Source organism: Atractosteus spatula, chromosome 14 (genome assembly GCF_055471065.1).
Source record: "Atractosteus spatula isolate fAtrSpa1 chromosome 14, fAtrSpa1.hap1, whole genome shotgun sequence".
NCBI classification, from domain to species: Eukaryota; Metazoa; Chordata; class Actinopteri; order Semionotiformes; family Lepisosteidae; genus Atractosteus; species Atractosteus spatula.
The window spans coordinates 39514613-39536339 of NC_142719.1; the positions used below are offsets into that span (position 1 = coordinate 39514613).

The 21727-nt window shown below is 40.2% G+C and overlaps 2 protein-coding genes across 5 annotated transcripts in view; one reads left to right on the forward strand and one right to left on the reverse strand.

Annotated features, from left to right (window-relative positions):
- Positions 1-6493, forward strand: part of rnf44 (ring finger protein 44) — a 33329-nt gene extending 26836 nt beyond the window's left edge. For all 3 annotated transcript variants that reach the window (XM_088932232.1, XM_088932233.1, XM_088932234.1), the window contains exons 6-11: positions 937-1098; positions 2197-2312; positions 2655-2742; positions 3453-3574; positions 3849-3948; positions 5751-6493. In XM_088932232.1, coding sequence (XP_088788358.1) covers positions 937-1098; positions 2197-2312; positions 2655-2742; positions 3453-3574; positions 3849-3948; positions 5751-5813 — 651 coding nt within the window. In that variant the 3' untranslated portion in view covers positions 5814-6493. The remainder of the gene's footprint in view (positions 1-936; positions 1099-2196; positions 2313-2654; positions 2743-3452; positions 3575-3848; positions 3949-5750) is intronic.
- A 6455-nt stretch (positions 6494-12948) lies between these two features.
- Positions 12949-20745, reverse strand: faf2 (Fas associated factor family member 2). 2 transcript variants are annotated; one of them, XM_088931487.1, is made up of 11 exons: positions 20408-20745; positions 19352-19420; positions 17817-17951; positions 17402-17478; positions 16495-16633; positions 16316-16401; positions 16136-16227; positions 15799-15976; positions 15309-15480; positions 14599-14742; positions 12949-13667 (listed from the first exon to the last, which is right to left on the reverse strand). In XM_088931487.1, exons 1-11 carry the CDS (start codon positions 20468-20470, stop codon positions 13485-13487), a joined length of 1338 nt encoding a protein of 445 aa, XP_088787613.1. In that variant the 5' UTR covers positions 20471-20745; the 3' UTR covers positions 12949-13484. The 2 variants fall into 2 exon arrangements, with proteins under 2 accessions (XP_088787613.1, XP_088787614.1); XM_088931488.1 differs by lacking the exon at positions 14599-14742 and having other exon boundaries at positions 13346-13667.
- Positions 20746-21727: the final 982 nt, after the last annotated feature.

A 21727-nucleotide genomic window follows, 5' to 3' on the forward strand; every position in this document is an offset into this window, starting at 1 on the left:
GCAGTTTCTAAAAATGATTTATGAGAGTCCTTTAATATTCTACATTGAGAAGTAAAAAATCTTCCATGTATCTTAATTTATAATTGCTTACACGTAACACGTTTATGGACACTCCACTCAAAGCACTTTACAGGTAATGGGGACTCCCCCCCCCCAGACACACACACACTACTACCAGTGTGCAGCCCCACATGGATGATTTGACACAGCAGCTCTCATTGGGGAGGAGGAGCAGAGTGGTGAAGCCAGTTCAGAGAGTGGGATTATTAGGAGGCCATGACTGATAAAAGACCAGGGGGAAATTTGGCCAGGACGCCGGGGTTACACCCCTACTCTTTTTTGAGAAACGCCCTGGGATTTTTAATGACCACAGAGAGTCGGTACCTCAGCTTTACGTCTAATCCAAAGGACGGCATCTTTTTATGAAATAGTGTCCCCATCACTATACTGAGGCATTAGGATCCACACAGACTGCAGAGTGAGCGCCCCCTACTGGCTCCTCCAATACTTCTTCCACCAGCAACCTTAGTTATTCCCAGGAGGTCTCCCATCCAGGTACTGGCCAGGCTCACACTGCTGAGCTTCAGTGGGTTGCGAGATGTGAGTTGCAGGGTGATGTGGCTGCTGGCAATCTTGGTAAATGAAGTTGTGCACAGCAAACTTCTTGTTTAGTCTTGAAGGTATTGTTGTACAGGTATTGGCCTTGACTGTGTCTTTCCTTCTGCTGCATGACGGTTCTGTTCATTTTTTGACTCGCCATAGAAGTGTCAGGTCCACTTTTTAGGGATGTTTAATGGGGAAAGTCTAGAGTTTTGCGAGAGCACACTAAAGAGCAGAGCCCTTCCGGTGGAAAGGAAGGTTCTCCTCCAGCGGAGTGGGCCTGTCCCTGCTGCGTCGGCTGCAGGTCCTGACTGGTTGCGTATCTTCCCACTCCAGCCTTTGCAGAGGGTAGAGAATGAAGTGGATTTAAGAGGGGACCAGCACCCTGTGGGAGGGTTCTCCTACCCCCCCACCCATCACCCACCAGCAATGCCTCCTTCTGTCCCCCTCCAGTATCTCCCTCATGACCCCTTGCACCAGGAACTGCCCTTCGGAGTGGTGAGTCCGCAGCCTTTTCTATTTCCTGTCTTGTGTGGTGCCTTTGTTTGGCTGAGGAGAATAATATTTTTATTAGAACATGACTGAAGAAAATACTGCAGGCCATTTGACTTTGTTTTCTTGTGAAAGCAGCTTACCTGACTGACAACTTTTTAGAGTGGAATTTCCTTAACCAGTAAGAGCCGTTTATAAGAACTATGAAGTGCTGCCATCTGTCACACACAGGGACCTACAGGGGCGTGGTTTGCACTTTGATCTTTGATGTCAAGTGGGAACAACAATATCACTTTGGGCCAACAAACCAAATTTGAATGATAATGTGAAGAAAACCTAGGCTTGGTCCTATAACACTTTGGAAACAAACTGCGCACTCTAACTTGAATTGTTGACAGTTTACATGCTGTGCATACAGGGGAGAAACTACATGAAGGGCATAAACACAAGATGCTTTACTTCTGCCTTAACGATCCTCTTTTAGAAAACCGTTTCCTGTGGTGTTTGTGGATTGTGCTTCACGTAAGAAAAGCAAAATGTGCACATAAGAAACAGAATGAAATGATACCTGCCACCTTAATTTCACCAACCAGGGGTTCTTCAGGATGAGGAGAGTCAAAGGAACGATTTCTAATTGACCTCAGATTCGATACTTCATGAAAACTGGACTCCAACAAATAGACGTTGTTCCAATCAAAACGAAAGAAACCTTTTCCAGTTGAAACACGCAGTGAGAGTGCAGCCATTGACATGAATCGAATGCTGTACTCCCTAGACATCAACACTTCTGTGAACTGTTTTTAGAATAGACGTTTTTCCGTAGCCCATCCTGGACACCACATTTTCTTATTCATTTAAAAGCACGATTTCTTAAATATTTAAGATACCGTACATTTTTATTATAATTAAAGAACCCAAAAATGCTCAGACACCTTATAACTTATTTTACGCAGCAGAAGGGTGATTTATACCAATCTTTAAGGCCTGTTTTATTACATTGTAGCTCCCAGACCGTTATCCACTCACCCAAAATCGACTTTAAGCTATCCTTGGAAGCACAATGCTGGTGTGATGTTGAGTAAGTGCCTGTGTTTCTCTCCACAGCCATATCCCCATGTGTTGCCTCGGCGAGTCAGCGGGCAGAGATACAGGCTGCAGCAGCCTCTCCCCCCTCCCCCACCCCCGCCTCCCTACTACCCCAGCTTCCTGCCATACTTCCTGTGAGTACCTGGCTGCCAGAGGAATGGGGGTGGGGTGGCTGTGATTGTTCATCATTTGGCTTTCAAAATGCAGTATTTGGTAGACAAAGCAGCATGTTCTGTTCTGCGATCAGAAGGGCTTTTTTTTTATCTTGCAACAAGTCACACAGAAGTGAAAGCCTGATGGCTTCTGTGAGAGTGATACAGTCATAATGTGTGAAAAGCAAATCTTTGATCAGTGTTGTTTTATGCAGTTGCCTTAGTCCTGCTTATATAATGGCGAGATGGTTTTCCTTGTGCCTGGCCCTATGAGTCTGAAAGGGTAATAGTAGTTGTAGTGACTCATGGTTTGTATTGTCACAGCTCAATGCTTCCAGTGCCTCCAACAGCGGTGGGGCCTGCGATCAGCCTGGACCTGGATGTTGATGATGTAGAAATGGAGAACTATGAGGTCAGACCTTCCCCGGATCTACTTATTTGCTTCCCTGGAATCCGTAGTACTGGTGGATCACATCGTTTGTTTTTCTTTGCTTTTTTCCATTCTGTAATGAATGTCATTTTAAATCCTGTTTTCAAGTTCTGATTGGGTCCGAGTCCTGTTGGCCTGCTCTTCTGCTGCAGCTTCAGTGCGCAGCTGCTACAGACGGGTTTGTAGACAAAATCGATGTGGTTGCGGGAAGTATTGGACTTGCAGTGCAACAACAGAAAGTAGCTCTCAAGCCATGATTGCTCATTCTCTGTAAAGGTTACACATCTGGTTTGGCCAGATGGTCTTCTCTCATTCTGTGCTGTCTCCGCAATTCATTAACATTTTCTTCTTTTTTTTTTTACAGCAATGATAAAGAACTGTGATACATGATTCAAGCACTCAGTCTCGTGTTTTACTTGTTACAGATAGTGGTGGTTTGTAGGATTGATTTCAGACATAAGAAAGGTGACAAATGAGAGAAGATCATTTTGGCCTGTTTGGGAGTTCGTTGTCTAATTGAACAAGGATCTTCAGGCCAGGGAACTTGACTTCAGCAGCATGGCTGGGTTGTGTGTCCCAGACCCCACAACCCTTTAAAGAAAAAGTACAGCAGGTCCTCCTGGTCTCAGTGTTGAATGCTCTTCCACGCAGTCTCCAGCTGTTTCGATCCCAGCCCTTGGTGTGTCTTTCAGGCATTGCTGAACCTTGCTGAGAGGCTGGGGGAGGCCAAACCTCGTGGGCTCACCAAAGCCGACATAGAGCAGCTTCCGTCCTACAGGTTCAACCCGGAGAACCACCAGTCTGAACAAACGCTGTAAGAAAAGGCCCTTGGTTGCAGCAGTTGACTTCATCTAAAATATGATCATTTTACTGATCATTCGCTACTTCTATCTATTTAATTAGTCGCTAAATCTATGTAATTAATTGCTTTTGAGCAGATAAAAAATATTGGACCCTGTTGCTTAAGTTGCTGAAATTTTGTATTTTATTTGAACATTTTAATTTAAAAATAGCAGCAGTTTTCTGAAGAAGGAAAGGAGGAAAAAAAGGTTTCTTTGTATTAATTCTTTTTTCCTAATCCTTCACAGGTGTGTTGTGTGCTTTAGCGATTTTGAGTCTCGGCAGCTACTTCGAGTATTACCCTGTAACCATGAGTTTCACGCCAAGTGTGTTGACAAATGGTTAAAGGTAAGAGCTTTGGTACTGGGCACCTGAAAGCACATTTTCATCTCACTTCCGTTTCCCAGAAGCTGACAGCACAGTGGCATTGAGGTGGCAGGACAATGAATAAAAAACAAATTAAACTGAGAATCACTTGCAGTTGGCAACGCAGCATGGTGTTTAGCACTGCTGCTTTAACAGATCTTGGGTCCCGAGTTCAGTTCTGGACGGGGTGCCTTCTGTGTGGAGCGTAAGTGTTCTCCCCATGTTACTCGTGGGTTTTCTCTGGATACCCATGTTTCATCCCACCTACTTTGGTGACCCCGTGTGTTGGCTTTCTGCCTCCTTCGGTAGGCTGAAGTGTCTATAGATGATGGATGGACTTTTAACAGATAAGGGAGGAGGAGAGGTGGGATTGGGAACTAATGAGTTGTGGTGGCCTAAAGGGCTTCCAAGGGAACTCTGCCAGCATGCATCCAGACCATGGTCAGGCCCTGTGTTTCCACTAAGGTGCTGTAGTCCTTTTCCTCAGGTTGACTGATACCAATATGGCCCATAAGTCCCAGGCCAGACTGTTCTCTGCTGTAGCTCTCCAATAGTGGAATGACCTACCTGCCACAGTCAGAGCCATGAGCTCAACCACCTTCTTGTGGGAGAAACTGAAAAGTCATCTCTTCAAAATATACCTGACTCCTGAGGCCCATGACAAACCCTCACTGATGTGCCCTTGTGTTACGTACTTCCTGTTTATCAAGCAGCACTGAAGCTCCTTACCGCTGTGCAGCCTGTTAGCACGTAATTTAAGCTACGCTGAATGCTGTCTGTGGTTTTATTGTTCCTGTGCTGCTGTTATATGCACCCTTTTCATCTTGACGGGATGTGATTGTAAGTTGTTTTAAATAGAAGTGTCTGCAAAGTGAATTAATATAAGTGTTAAGTCAGTGAACATCTCTAGAGTTCATTATGAGTTGTTTTGCCTGAATAACACTGATTTTAATGCTAACTGTCCAACTTCCAGCTGTATTTCGCAGTTCCACTGATGCGGCAGACATGATCAAGTGTCCCTGAAACAGGGCACTCTCAGTCTATTGCACAACAGAAACTCTTGTCTCTCTTACTGAGCTGTAAGAAAGGGAAACAGCCAGTCTTCTGCTAGGCGTAGGGGCTTCAGTGTTTCTGTAATGCAGTATTGGTGTGAAAGGGAGCCCTTTTTGGAGGAGACATTCATGTAGATTTGTATTCTCTAAGCATTGCAAGATGGAATGGAGAGGGTATTGGATAATGTGTAATAACTAGTTTCATGTTAAAAGCTATGAAAAGTAGAAGAAAAAGAAAATTGCACTTCCCTAAAGTAATTCTGATATAAAGAAGTCCCTCTGTTGTCATAGATGTTTGAGCTACCATGTTAATGTCTTTTAGGAAAAAAAAACTGTATAAAGGTGTTGGGCAGTGAAAATAGAGCTGTCACATGCCACATTGGCCTTTAATTTAAAATTAAAGTGACATATATTATCAAAAGGGATTAGGATTAAACTGTGAATGTGATGCCTTTTTACAGAGGTTCTCAGTTTTTGAGATATTTAAAGGGATATTTCAATAGAACGTTATCAGTTTCAAGTGTCAGCTTTGGATTCATCCATAATAATTTTTGCCTCAGAGATGTATGATGTAGCAGAAGCCATTTACTTTTGCTATCAGCCTCTGGTGTGCTGCCCTCTTCTGGCTGTTTGATGAAATTGTGTTTCAGTCCCTTCTTGTGCCATTTCTGTATTGTTTTCCACCTCTCCATGAGATCTTAACTAAAGCTTTGTTTTGTGCTTGTTTTTCAGACCAATCGCACTTGTCCGATCTGTCGAGCTGATGCTTCAGAAGTTCACAGAGACGTGGAGTGAAACTTCTCATCGTTGTAACCGACGTGAAAGCAGCACAAATAAATGGAGACCGCTCTCCATTGGAGACACGGGAAACCTACCGCCTACCCCACCGTGTTCCCTGAGAACAACCCTTTTTCCTCTCCCTCCCTTGAACAATAAGCAATCTAGGATCGTATCTGGGGCCCTGTCTTACCTCTGCTGTGCATCGTGTGAGTTTGATGAAAGCTACTGCCTAGTATAACCACATAGCCACCGAGTTCTGGAGTTGTGTTGTGTGTACTTATTTTGATTGCCCTTGTGTTTCTGATACTCCAAAGATTTAACATGTAATATCTGTTGTGTTTTAACTTTTAAGGAAAAAAAAAAGGCTTAACTTCTTTTTCCATTTAATTTGGTTTTCTAGTTGATGCTAGAGTCATTCCAAGTACTGCAGCAGTAATGTGAGGGTGGGGTGGCGTGGGATGATGTGGGGGGGCGGGTGGTTGTGCAGTCAGCTGATTTACAAAGGAAAAGAGAAGATTAAAACTAGTTTGGGCTTTGGAAAGAAACTGGACCATTCCACTGACCTGCAGGAAAGGCTTACTGTCAGAGGTGCATGTTTGTATCGGTGATGGGCAATGTGGCTTGTTAATAATGTATGTTACGCAATAATGTACTTTTTTCACCTTTTTTTTTAAATCGCTGAATGCTATTGTGAAAGTCCAATTTGCAGTGGTAAAAGGTGCAGTATCTTTTTAAGGCCTGAGGTTCAAAAACAAGGTATCAGGATTTGGACGGTGGATGCTAATTTATTTGGAAAATCCCTCCCGGTTGCAAAAACGTAAAAGGAAGACACCCCTCCCTGCTCCCCCACCCCACCTCCGACACACACACCTCCCACCCTCTGGCGGATAAAGGACATGGAAGACAATTGCTATCGTTGCTCTGGTAGACGGCATGCTTCCTAGCTGAGCTAGCAGCACAGAAAGACTCGAGACTAAACGTCTGTTTCTCTGCTGATCCACTAGACCCTGCTACGCAAACGCAACACCGACTGCCCCATTCCCTGACTCCGCCTGCAGAACACTTTCTTTCTCTGTTCAGGAACTGTTGCTTTGTGTGGCTGCTGGAATCGGGGCATGTAGGGATGTGCATGGACTGTTGATTTTTGGAAGAGCAATATTTAAATCAAGATCGCAACATTGAAATCCAAAAGAGGAATACTAGGTTAACTGAGAGCTCCGGGTCAAAGGAGTGACATTCGCCTGCCATGCTTTGCTCATCTGAATGGAGCAGGCAAAGGTGGTGGTGGTGAGTGACAGCTTCCAGTAACTTTTGAAGAAGCTAGCTTCATGGCATCCTGCAGAAAGCAATATTTGCGACGAGTGCCGAATTTAATGGAACACTTCTTCCCGACTGGGGGAGGCCAGGTTTTTCCTTGTTTGTGAGCCAAATATTCAATATACTCTTCAAATTTTTAGCTCTGCCTTTTCGAGACCTTGACAAGCACAAACATATTACTGATCTTAACAGAAAATTATCTTTTTCTGTCATTTCCACTTATTTTAGAATATAAGGTTTTTAAATGGTCTTATTTATTGGTTTTATCTTCTGAAAACAAATCTCGGAAGGACAAGGTCAAAGTACTGACTTGAGGTATGTCAGTTAAGTACGTGTGATGTTTAGAAAGCTTGGTCAGGTCTAGAAACCCCTGTGTAGGCGATATAAAAGATGCAGCATCTTTATGAAGCTGTGAGCGAACATTTTAGCTTAATTGTCTTGTTTTGAAGACAGAAGAATGTTTAAACAACTTGAATAGTATTGCGTAAAGTTCCCTGTGTTCGCCGCTGGTGACAATAATTGTTTGAGTTCATGATGTTTCAACAATCGCAAAATTCAGTTGGAACTTGTTGGGTCAGCTGGGTAATGCACTGGACTTTCGTTCTCTCAGTCCATCTTGCTCGGGCCTCAAGTAACTTAATCTGGCGGATTACAAAATCAGAAATGGTTTCAGAGGTCTTCACAAAATCCTTCATATGTAGAGGATCTACTTGTAGTACTGCCCCGTCTAGCACTTATTGGCAGTCTTTACCCTAACAAAGGAGACTTCATTTTCCCTGTTGAACTGAAGTAGAAATGGGCATAAGCTTGCCATGTGTATAGAGAACGTCTCCAATTTCCCCATTTTACCCTTTATTAAAAGCCATTGTAATGAATTATCCCACCACTTAGGTAATTTATATATATAAATATATACATATATACATATCTGTACACCAGAATGTGTATATATAAACCTTTCCTATTTTAATATTGTGAATTTTGTGAGTTTTAAAGAGATTTTCACTCAGGGCCTTTCAGTTAATTAAAATAAAATAAAGGAGAACAGTCAATTTCAAATGGGAATGATACCGTGAAGGGGATGTCTTTGATTTTCTATGTGTGTTTTTTGTTTTCCTCAGGCCGTATGTAGGGTTTATAATGCAACCAATTCAACTTTTGTTTTAATTTTGCAGAGAGCAATGGATATCGCATCTTTTAAAGACAGGCATGCAAGCAAAAAATAAAGTTAAATAGAACAGTTATAAATAAATAAAAGAGGCATTGTGTCACTGCAGCCCATCATCAGAGTGTATGTTAATCTAACTGTAAACGGTCTGTTTCTGTGTTCTTGTATTTGAATGATATATATATACACTGGTCGTGTTCCTATTTTAACTGTGTGCCTTTGCGCACGCTATCCTACCTAAACCACTTCCAAACTTATCCTAAAGGTGTTTGCATGATTTAAAAAAAAAGTGTGTATTTTGAGTGAAAGATATCTAGAAAGGGGAAAACTATTTAAATGTGCACAATATGCATGCATGTCTGACCAGCTCTGAACTGGTTTTTAGCTAGCTCTAGTTGGCTGTGGGTTTGGGTGGGGGGACTTTGTGCTCAGCTGATAACTGCCATGCACTGTACTGCACACATTTGTAATGCACTTGAAGGACTGCAAGATTTTCTTTCGATCGTAGTAGGATTTTCTGCCAAGTATGGGCACCAATTTCATGAAATGACCCTGCAGAATATCCAGTGTGCAAAGGAGTTAGAACACAACTTAGCCAGTGGCATTGTTAAACTGGTGACTGGTGATGATGTTCCTGGAAACTAGTTGTTTGAAAGCCATATAGCAAAAAGGTGCTAGATGTTCTATTTTAAGTATGTTGCTACATTCACTTAGTGGAATGCAATAGTTTGCTATGGAACTAATGTATTTTAACAGCATGCAGAGCTAAAGCCATGCAACTTCATCCACAGTCGCCAGATCTTAAAGACAAAAGGGGAAAAGGAAATACACTAAACGCCTTAAAAAGACAGTATTTCATTAATACAGGTTCAATTTGTTTTTCTCCATAGCAAAACATTGCCAACAGTATCTGTCTGAGCCAGCCTTAAATAAATTGGATGGAGAAGAGGCCCACTGCCCCTTTGAAAACATGTTACAACTATAACTGTTTATTTTTAATATGGTTCCATCAAGTGGTTATGTTTTAAAATATTTGCAAGCTTTCCTTTGGGTTTTTAGTGACCAGTTGAAGCTTTCCTGGTAGCTTCTCCTTCCCAAACTCAAGCTTTTAATTCTTTCTGTACCTCTGACCGCCTGGAGCCTCTTTCGGTGGTTAGTCTCAAAATTGTGTTTTGCTGCTACCATCTTAGCCGTTTCCGCAAAGTAGCCTGTCTGTTAATTAAACTAGCTCGGGTTGTTTTGGCACTTGTAAATGTTTTTTGTGATTACTGTATGTCATTTTACTCTTGTAATTCTGCTAAAAGCTGTTTTTTTTATTCATCTGAGCTGTCTTAACCTTGTGATTTATTTAAATCATAGTATGCACTTAAATCCTGTTTTAAAAATGGTTTCCTTTGTACAATGAGAAGCTTCTCAGTCTTGCCAAAAATACTAGCAGCACAAAACAATGGTTTTTGATATGTTATCATTTGGGTGCACTCAGCATTCATTTGGTACTGGAAAATCCCAGTGTTTGCACGCAGACAATACATTTCAATAACAGCTCCACACTGGTATCGGTGTGGTCTTGAGGTTTTATCAGAGGCGAAAAAGAATCTTGTAGTCTTTCAGTGATCCAATTAATAAGTAATCTCACAGCTTGTGTGGTGCAAAATTTATTCCAATAAGCAGCTAAAACTCTTTAGGACTTGTGATTTGTTGATTGCTCCGTAGATGCCACTGATTGTTTACCAATGATTTTTGCTGTGGTGGGATAGTGGATTGTTTACTGTTATAATACCCCCTGGCCTCTAGGGGAGCTAGCCTGAAAACCAGGCAGCCCCTGGGAAAAAAAGGGCCAGGGCACGTGTTCTGTGTTAGGAAGATATTTTGCTTTGGTACTTGCACATTTACAGTTACCTCATTTTTGCCATGTTTGTATTTGAAAAAAAGCTAATATATATATATAGGAAAATGGTTCTTAATGCTATAATTTTTTTCATTCCATTGGAATCATATTGTTTGTAGCATTTAACATATAACTAGTTATATTGTATTATATATACATCTGTATACCGATTGAAATTTTTAAGATTTGTACTTTTTTTAAATGAAAGTTGCTAGTTCTGCTTTACCGAGTAGTGCAATCATATTTTTTTTAATTGTTGTGGCTGATTTGAGAGGGTTGTTCACTAATAAATGTATGATGTATACCAGTATAATAATGTCTGTTTTGTTCTTGTCAAAGTTCAGGAGACATGTAACAATGAAAAATAACACTGTATTATGGGGTTGTATAATGTCTGAAATTTCCTTCGTTGTAAACCTAGTGAAGTTACATTAACACTTCTGCACTTAATACAATCTCTTTGCTGTTTGAACGTGTTTTAAAAAAACATGGTGTGATATAGAGAACTTCTTCCAATATATTTCACTCTATTCCATTTTATCCTGCTCACAATTACACACAAGAATATTTTGTAATACACTGCTACACTTATAATACACTGCTCACAAGAGTATTTAGGTAGCTTTTTAATGTATTGAGAGAATGAGTATAATAATACTGAATTGTTTCTCACACACTGGCCAGTTCTGTTTAACACACCGTTAAAAACACTATATGGCAGTTTCTGAAACAAGGTGAATTGCATTTCAACTTCCAAATCAGTCAACTTAGTATTTTGTCTCATTATTACCTCAAGCAGAATTTACAACTGCTGCAAATAACAAATCCCAAAGCTTAATTGGCATTTTGAATTTGTTAATAGCTTTTTTGGCTATAGCTAATGAGGCACTCAGACATCACAAGAACATTCTCCAGCAGAAGAGAATGGAAATGTAGTGTACAATTGTCAATATGTTTAAAGTGATGGTTCATAGTAACACCCTGAAAAGCATGCAAACACAAAAATCAGTAAATGAAGTAAAATTGAAGACTTAATGATTGCAAATGACCATTTAAATTGAGTTAGTGCAGTGAGTCGTATCAATAGAATGTTACAAAGTTCTACAATGTAAGACCAGGGATGACCAGCCTGGGATCAGGAACACCACAGTCCCGTAAGTTTTGAGGTTCACTTAGGTTTTGAACACTTGAATAGGCTGTTATGTGATTAAAAAAAAGATGATTGAAAGATCAACTATTTGTTGCTTTCAGAGGCCACAGCCGGCCATTTCTGGCTTAATAGACTCAATTGACTAAATTAGTAATAAAAGTTAAAATATCACACGCTTAGTCTTGACCTGTAAGACCTGCTGGCTCCGTGCTGGAATGGCATTTGAAAAGATGCTTTACATTGTTTCTCCACCTGCTGTCCTCAAGATCCAGAATTTAGTGGGTTTACTGCATCTTTAAATTGAAATAGCTTAAGGCTGTGGAAAAGAGATAAATTCGCTGATAAATCTTTATTGGGTTAGTTTTCCCCATTTTGATGTGGAGATGTGAAACTCATCTTGTGGATCATGTGAACAAGACTTGGAGAAACTTGGGGAGACAAAGGGCCATATAAATACGTTTGAAAGGTCATTCTAATCTGATGCAGAAGATTTCGTGAACATCAGAATCTGTGCAGGTGTCTTACAGTTGTATGGGTGTATCTACAGTTGCAGACACATTTCTGAGAACATGGGCTACGTTTTGGGGAAATTGGATCTCAAATGTTAATTCTGGAATCCACTCCTTGTTTTGTGAAGACCAGGCCAATCAGTCTTCATGATAGAGTTATACTGTCTTCATAATCATACATAAAATATCTACATAACATTTGTTGTGTAGAAATCCTATACCAGTACAGTGCTATCCCACAGAACACTAAATTTAATCCAATTAACGAGAGAGCAAATGTCTTTTCAGTGGCTTGAAAAAACCTGCACTCAGAGAGGACTTCATTCAGGTACTGTATGTATTGCACATAATAAAGCAGTACAATAGCTGAAAAAGTACATAGAGGAATGTTCCTGTATGCATTTTATCTAGTTCTTATCCTATTACAGATCTAGATTGAGACAGAACATTAAATGCATTAAATTCATCTGTCAGAAAGAAAAGTATTAAAAATGCTACTCTTAACTGGTGGAGTGTTGTAAGAAATGTTGCTACAGTGGTTGGAACAAGGTACCATACAGGGGGAGTCTGCATGATGTTATATACGTGTAGGAACACTTCTGAAATGACTGGAATAGATCCTGTCAGCCAAGGTCTGGGAGTCCAGTTTTCCAAGTCAAAACTCAGACCCAAATGCCTGATTCAACCTATAAAGCCATGCCCTTATTCCGTCAGAAGCATTTTGCTTATATTTAATGGAAACATTGTTTTTTTTATATTAGACTGGTACAGTGTCTTAAGTTTTCTAACCCAGGGTTAAGACACTAATGTAATTACTCACCTCAAATCCTCCTTTTTTATGAAGCTCCTTAGCAAACTACATCCAATTTGTCCTCTGGACAATAATTTCTGCTTGACCACTGCTTTGTCACAATAACAAAGTACAAAAAAAGCAATCGATGCACAGAGACATGCTTTAGTGGGACCAACAACTTTTTAAACAAATTTAACACTCCACAATTTGATTAATGTCCTGAATTTGCCTACATTGGTTCCATGTAATAATTCTCAGAGCCAGGAAAATTTACCTGAATTTTTATTTTCTTTAAAAAAAAAGCCAAGAAAATAATTCCACACAATAAAATTTTAAAACGTTTAATTTATAGTTGGAAAAAATTACATCTTAACATGACCAGCCCATTCAGAATATTAAAATGGCAAAATAGGCATCTATGTATTACCACAGGCACACTATAGGCAAACTTATACTAAGCTATATAGGCTAGATCCACAGGTAAATTCTGTGGAGTTTTATTTTTTAAGAACTGTTAGCAGTCCTGCTCTATTATCACCAACCCTCCTTTGGTCTTTTCATAACATAAATACATTTATATTATTAAACTGGGGTTGCATAAAAAAACACATATGGTCAGTTTTGGGCTAAGGGGATGAAAAGTTCATATCTTTAAACCATCTTTTTAAACTCATAAATATTTACTCTCTATACAGGGCAGATTCAAAGAACCGAAACAGTAACTCATCCACATGTCCATGGTAGAAGGGCAAGGAAAAAAAATGGCTTTTTCAGGCAAGGTTTATTTTAGTGATCCCTTGTGCGCAATGACCATCTAACGAAAAAAAACACGCTTCCGTGGGTGAGCTCGAACAGTTTGCATCAATCGTCTGTGAGGTCTTGTACAAAGAGAACCTCTGAGCGACTGAGTCCAGCCTCCTTCAGTGTCGGGGGGTTTGGCTGTGCCTCAGTTGGGAGGCAGGGCAGGACTCGACGTGGGAAGTTTGTCACAATCTGAAACTTCTCGGGGGTTTCTTTCAAGGAAAACAAGAAGTCATGGATCACCTGAGAGAAGAGGAAAAACCACAAATGAAAATTAAGTTTAATGGGTGCTGGGTACTGTGTCTATCAGGACTGATGACCGCTGCCTCTCCGAGACAGACTATAACAGAAATATTATTCATGATATAAATACAAATGTAGCAACATTGCATCGCCTAGCAATTAACAAACAGGCAATAAGACTGCTAAATAGCCAACCTGCAGCTCCTTTAGCAAATCACCTCTAATGGCTACATGAACACACAGTTTTCATTGTATTCAGCATAACCGCACTACTTGTATATATTGCATACACCATGGACACTTAGCAGCTCTACTCATATTGAGTTTTATTCCGTTTCTATTACATCTATTATTATGTAACCTTATTTTCATAACCTCAATTTTGTGATTTTTGTGATTTCTGTGAGCTCGCAGAAAAGACATTTCATTGCCAGCAACTACTGCTGCACGCTGCGATGTTGTGCATTTGATAAATCTTCCATTTTCCAACTACTGTATCCAATACGAGGTCAGTAAGGGGGAGCTGGAGCCTATGCCGGCAAGGGAGAGTCATAAGACAGGATACACCCTGGACGGCAAGCCAGGGCCCCAGTTTCCCAGAAGCCAATTAACCTACCAGTGTACCAGTGTACAAGTACACTGGAGGAAACAGGAGCCCCCAGAGGAAACACAGGCAAGCACGAGGGGAACAGACAAACTCCCCGCAGGAGCTGAACCCAGGGCCCTAGCGCCGGGATGCAGCAATGCGAACCACGGTGCCAACATGCTGGCCACGATTAACACCTTCATTCAGGGAAGAATGAAGTAGAACAAATACGGGCAGAGAGAAATGAGAGGGCGCTGGAATAAGCCAGCTGCAGCCCAGAGGAGATGCACAGACCGAAGGGGGGAAAATCCCCCACGGGGGCTGAGCGCTGCCTACGGCGCTTACCGTTAAAGACTGTGTGAAAAGGAATCGCCTCTCCACACGAGAGTCGTTAGGCAGTTTGAAGACTATTTTGACACTGTCTGGGTCATCCGAGGGAGGCTCCGGGGGAAGACACTCAGACTTGCGCTCCTTCTCTTCCTCTAGGGTCTGAAGTCAGAAATACCAGCTCACTGCAAGAATAGCTTTCCGCTGCTAATCATCATAATCCCCAGTTTCCTTATATATATATACATAAATTTGGAACTGATTAATAAGTCAGGTTTGTAATGAAAAGCAACAGAACTGTCACACTTGAGGCTTGCATCAAGGACACTAACCTATACATCACAATACAAAACACTTTCCTCCTATATATTTGCATTGACAAAATAATTATTCTTAATGTCTTTTACTTTAAAGCATGGCTAATCTTTTAACTGGCAATTAAACATACGGCGACTGGAATTAAGTGGCTAAAACAATCTTGTCTTGCTTCTGTAAGGCACCATGGTACATGCAGTGTGTCTAAGGAAGACCAGATCTGACCGATAGGAGTGCCTACTGGTTATCCCTGCGCAGTTCAGGTGCCGCAGTCCACCGCCAAGCTGATTCAAAGTAGGGTGGATATATAAACTAAAAATTGAGTGATTACGTTTTCAACCCCCAAAAAAATAAAGTGTCCTAAACAGACACATTGGAAAAGGCCCTAAAACTGAAACCCAGAGGTAAAATACCCTTCGCCTCCTCTCTTCGGCTAGTACACTCTGCCTGGCCATTTCCTCCTCTCTCCTCCTCTGCTCCTCCTCTTCTCTCTTCTTCCTGTCCTTCTCCTGGTCGGCACGCAAGGACGCTAGATAGGCTTCATCCTGCTGCTGTCTCAATGCCTGCGTCTGGTTCCTCTCCTCTCTGCCACAAAGATGCAACAAAGAATGAAGCTCTCTTTAAGACATGGCATTCTAGCATGCCCCGAAAGATCTAAACATTCATTGAAGAGAAATGCAGATCAAAGGCAAAAAACCCTCGGTACCAACTCATTCCACTACAAAATCTTACTTGGTTATATTTTATGCCACTACAAATAACAGATGGCTAGGAATAAGTTATCACAGTTGACAGATCTGTCAACTTTAAGACGCAATTCATTAATACGCACTTCAGGCCCATGTAACATACAGTATTTATAAAGTTCAAACCCCTCTTCAAACAAAGATCTTTTATACGTACCTTTCCAGTCGTTCGGACACCAGATAGGTCTGGTTGGCTTCCATGATGTATGTGAGCTGATTGATGAGGTCCTCTGGTTGGATCAGCCCCTCTAACCTTCCCACCACTGTCATCCTCCTGTCCTTCAGCATAATCATGGCCAAGAAAGGGTAGGTATTCTCACGCAGAGCCTGGGACACTGAGATACAATGCAAAAATACATTTAAGAAATATTTCTGAAACGTCTGAAGTCCCCTCCTTGCATACAAATAATTCAGTTAACAGATAATCAGTTTATAAAATGAAAGGGAGATAAAGAGAGAAATTTTCCAGTGACAACAAAAAGAGAGAAACACACCTCTGTATCCTTCAGGCTTGCTAGTAGAACAAGCCCAGAAGAGCATTCTTGTGTTAACAAAGTTTGCAACTTCCTCCGTGCACAATGTGTTACTAAAGGAGACAGAAAAAAAGATATGACACTTGACTTTCAAGAAAAACTGACAAAAAAGACAAGATTTTATATAATAACTGGACATACCGACAAAACTCATCTGTGTCCTGATGATCATCTCCATGAAGGTAAACCAACAGAAAACGAAGCTCACGTTTTGCATCATTTAATGCCTGTACAAAAAAAATCATTAGTTCTAATTATCCCACTAAGGGAATTTTAAAATAAGTACTGAGTAATGACTGATATTAAACAATAAAACCCACCTGGCTATATGTTCCCTGGTAAAACACTGGATGTGATCTACCATACTTCTCTTCAAAACTATGAATAAATGACACCACATCTCCTACAGGATCTGTAACCCGGCCGCGTGGATCTGGTCTTATAAATCTCAAAGCAAACCTAAAAAAAATCCAGAAAAGGTATTAGAAGAGGAATGGAAAGCAGTTTTTCAAGATTACATGTAAAAGCATATTTGCCTTTGAATATGTCAATTCAAATACAAAATTGATCCTTTCAAGATACTGCATCTCTTAAACAGAATCCAGAAATACAATGCATAGGTTAGCAACATACATCCATAAACCTGGATTTTTAATATGCATTTACACGACACAACAGGTTAAAACCACTACTAATTTAACATATGCTTATACCTTTCAGTAACTCTTTACCAGAATAAGGCAAAATCCTTCACAAACACGCCACAATATGATATGCAAGGTCTAATACTGATATTCCACACACAATAACCATTTTAAGGCATTTTATAAAGAAATGCAACCAAAATTTAGCAGACACTGCCACTGATTTTAATATCAAAAGCAACTCCTTGCATTAACAATTTTGACAGCTTTTCTTCCCGCAGGTCTCTTTCCAGATATAGAAGGTCAAAAGTGAAAAAAAAAAGAAAAATCACAGCATTGAAGCAAACAAAATTGACTATGTGAATTGATATTCCCCCGGCTCAGCCAGGCGCTTAACACAGAAAAAGTAAACACAATGTCTTCTTTCCTTGTTTTTGTCACTAGCTACTGGATTTTTAAATTTCATTTAAGTTTTGTTCTTTTAACAAAGAGCACAGTAACAAATAACCATTCTAACAGGTATGTCTGTAATTCAGTCAATTAATCGAATTTTGCAAAATGTATATTTATAAGAACTCATTACCTGAATATGTCCAGTAGTGTGTAGTACGTAAAACGGAATGGAAGCATTATTAAATAATATCCCCAGCCTAGCAGGCCCTGAAATGCATACAAAAAAAAAACAATGAACACTGCAGGATGTAAGTAGATACAGTCTTTGCTTTAAGTCTCAAGTGCTACATAAGAGAAAATTAAATACCAAGATATGAAAAATCATAATCAATATAACACATTCTGATGTCTCCATTACTACATGCTCCACCTTTTCCCCAAGTGAATTCTGAATTACTCACTTTATGTGCTAGGCTGTATTATAAGGGACAAGCTGACATTGCCTTTAAAGACATAATAAGTGGCCAAATGGTAAAAATAGAAATACCGAAATCACAGTTACAGTAATGTAATGTGTTCTGCGACGTCCATAAATGTTTTCTTACTCTGGGTTGCGGCCTTGAAACAATATAGCTATAGACTCTGTGGTCTGCCGTGTTGACTTGCAGAGGCCTGGAGGATGGCGGATTGAACACACTGGGGACTCCTTCCTGTTCATTCAGTCTGTCCTGTACAGCTGCCTGAGACAAGAGTTAGCATCACTCAAAATGAAACTGAGAGCCAGTAAGCAGCTACAGAGGCCTGCAAGAGCCAGCAGCTGCAGCAGCATGTTATTTGCTCTTACTGACAGCAATTACAAAGCATAAATGTGGAGGATTTCAGCACAGTACGTTACAGTAATATTGCTGCCAAAGAAGTCACTCGTATGCATGGATGGGCTTCAGAGTAGGCATATAACATTTCAAACTGTGCACACCCCTCACTAATGAAAATTCATTTCTATGGTAATGTAAACTTAATGCCAGTCACAGAACTTAAGACTCCATACAGCTTCCTTCACTGGTGAGTTTCAAAATGTTCAATTGTAATTTGGAGAGAAATTAATAGGAATATTTTTACTGATAATTTATTGCAAGACAAATATTCCTACATATACTGTAGGACTGCTTAAATTAGATATAAAGTTCACAGTAAAGTATTATGGTGATGGAAATTCTAATCTTGTTCCATTCCTCAACAGTTGTGTTTGAAAAACACTTATTTCTATGATTTGTTCTCAAACTTGTGCTAAAATATTCATTTGGATTGAATGCAGGGACTAAGGAAGCCAACTGAAAGAGCCATTCCCTACAAGCATGTCAGAACCATAACGGAGCATTATTAGACTGAAAATGGACATCTGTTACCAATGTAGGTCAGTGATTTATTGATAGACAAACTTGAGAAGTACTCCCAACATTTTTACAAAGGAGACAGTTAAACTGACACTTTGTAGGTTTTCTAATCCTGTTCAAATCAAATATGAATGAGAAGAAAATAATTCTAGAACTGGCCTCGTGACATTCAGAATCAGTCTAAACGAATTCCATTTCAAGCAAACCTTGCCATTATACTGACGTTGCTGAAATGCACATATTTGCCAACGTCACAAATCAGTCATGTGCATCAGAAAAGTAATCTTTTCTGATGCACAAAAGCTAATCACGGCTTCAATCTATATTCTTATGAAGTGTGGGGCATGTCATCTACCCATTACCAAAAATGTTCGCTATCAACAGACTCCTTTTCTTCCCAAATTTCAGTCATTTTTTAGACTATACTATCACAAATCTTAAATTAGATTAGTTCTTAATCTGAAATACTGCCCCATGTATGACATATGACTATGCTTAAAAATGTTGTTAAAAACCAAGAAGGCGGCAGGCGTTTTAAATTGAGAAAACTACACTAACTGAATACATTTTCTGCCATCGGCACTGAAAAACATTTCAACAGATTGGACGACTTTCAAAAGAGCCCACAACCTCATGGGCAATAAGGATCACACTGATTTGTTCTCTGCTCTGTGATCTGCTCAAAATGTGATCGCAAAATGGAGATGAGTCTGCAACCGAGCAAAGAAAGATTTAGAAAATCATACCTCAATATTCCAATTGTGATGTTCCAGTGTGCGGCGACACTGATCCATAGACTCTATACCTGTCAGGTCCTGAAAGACATTAAAAACATTGTTATATAAGCATATACACAGTCTGCTTGTAAAGAACACACAATCAAACACAGTGCACAGAGATTTTACTCAGCAAAATATCTGTAACTTGGCTTTGCTGTTTCACCCTTGAGCACATGAATGCTAAATAAGGTTTCAAGCTCATCTGCATTAAGCCTACTACTGGGGCCATATCAAAACATCAATATAATCAGTCATACACAAAAAGGAAGTAAGAATCTTTAGCACCTAAGTGTCTCAACGTTCTGTTGTAGAACTAAACCTAAACTTAACATACAAAGCACCACCATACCTTACTGCTTAGACATGAAATATGCTGTTTTTAACTGTCCCCTTTGCTAAACAACACACAGTGTGTTAACATCAAGGCAATTCGTTGTTCTTTTACACGGCATTATAATGAAGAACCTACAAAAGCTAAAAGGTCAATTCACACGTAACAAACTTCCAAGCACCTTTCCTGTACTTCATGAACACTACATTTTCCTTGAGCAGAAGTACATATGTATCTAGATTACTGTATCGCTGATAAAGAATGATGAGCTCCCGATTATAATCTCTCTATCCTATACAATTATGCTATTATGCTGAGTGTTATCCACTCTGATCTACTGTATACCTTGCTCTTCATTTTCACTTTAAGGTGAGGGTCAGGTCCTTAATGGAACTTTCATACAGTTAATCTTGTAGAGTCACCAGGTGGAAAACTATCAACTCTAATGGTTTAAAGTCATCAATACAAGGATTGGGGGCTCTTTTTACCCCTACACCATTCAATACGAAACACTGAGTAAGATACCTGTCTGAAAATCTAAGTCTCCCCCCCCTCCTCAATCCTCTGTTCGAAATCTCCAGTTTTCTAGAAAAGTGTGTTGCCCTCAGCATTTGGTTAGTTCACGTGCAAGGCGGGGAAAGTATCCAGACTGTTTTCCTCGTTGTTTCATCCAGCATGTGCTTCCTGATTACCTGAAACTGCAGGAGTTTCTCAGTCTGCTCCTGAGATAATTCCTGTTCCTCTGGCGCCGCCATCTTGCCTCGCCAAACCCCCGCAACAGAGCAGACCGGAACTGACGTAACACTCTGACAGAGGCAGAAGGTAAGGAGGAGGTGGGGGAAGAGAGCGAGAAAATTCACTTTGCTTTGAGCGATAAAATAAAACAGCCACAACCCAAAGCAATTATTCCGTCAACCATACTGTCCCCGTGTGACAAGAATGTCTACCGACAAACTGTGCTTTCGTTTCTTCCTTCTTTCATGGAGAACGGACTCTCTGTTGTTCTACTGCCCCATGACTGTAGATAAAGGGGGAAAAAAGACGGAAACAAAATATTCGGGTGCGCGCACGTAACGTCTCTCATCCAATGAAAACATGCGACCCGAGATTTAGCCCCGCCCCTTTCTTACGTGCTCATAGACGCTCCTCTCGTGGGCTAAAAAAAGTTTTTTAAATTGTGATAGTGGCTATATATATATACTCGCTGATCTTTTTGTAGGAGACAGTTTCATCTTAACTGTTTCTTATATTTTACTGTAGTCTTATTTACTACATTTTACATGTTCAGTAGTTAAGTGCTGGTACGCTTATTGCTGGCTGAAATTGCCCATAACCACAATACTGTAAAATCTTTGGTTTAACAATCAGCAAACATAATAGATACTTTATTAATGCCGTGAGGGAAATTGCAGTGCGACAGCAGCCTGGCACACTCAACACAGCACAGTGTAACGAAATCATACCATAATACACAATACAATACAGTAAGTACTTCAAAAATGGAGTATACAGAATTGCTCACAGTATAGAAGAAGACAAGACAAACCTGGGTGTACAGTACACAAAAAGATGTATTGCACATTATAAATATATTGCACAAAAAAATCAGTTGTAAACAGGAAAACCAGCTGTAAACAAAGAATTCATGTTTAGTCTAAAAACAGGTCAGTGTTGCCCCTGCCCAGACACACAGTGGATGGGTTGTACATGATGACCATTAATTTGGACCCCACTCTCCTCTCAGTCACTACCTCCAAGGTAATCATACTTAACGTAATTTACTGCTACATAGCCATAGAAAAAAACAATTTGGGCTGAATTCCACCTTGATATTTTATAAGATTCTCTACAGAGTGAAAGAAGCGCACGTTGACCTTATGTAGTCACAAACTCAAAGCATAAAACTGCCTATGTACTAAACATTTAAATAATGGGAGGTGTACAAACCGTTGAGCACAACATACATTATACACTGTAGCTGCATGGAAAATTGTCTACGTCTCCTGAACTTT

Excerpts from the sequence above, each read along its gene's own strand:
- faf2 (XM_088931487.1), bottom strand. The coding sequence starts at position 20,470 with ATGGCGGCGCCAGAGGAACAGGAATTATCTCAGGAGCAGACTGAGAAA. Across the intron at positions 19,421-20,407 it reads AGAAACTCCTGCAGTTTCAG|GACCTGACAGGTATAGAGTC; the intron begins GTAATCAGGAAG and ends AATGTCTTTCAG. Across the intron at positions 15,481-15,798 it reads GTGTCCGAACGACTGGAAAG|AGAGGAGAGGAACCAGACGC; the intron begins GTACGTATAAAA and ends TCTTTGTGGCAG.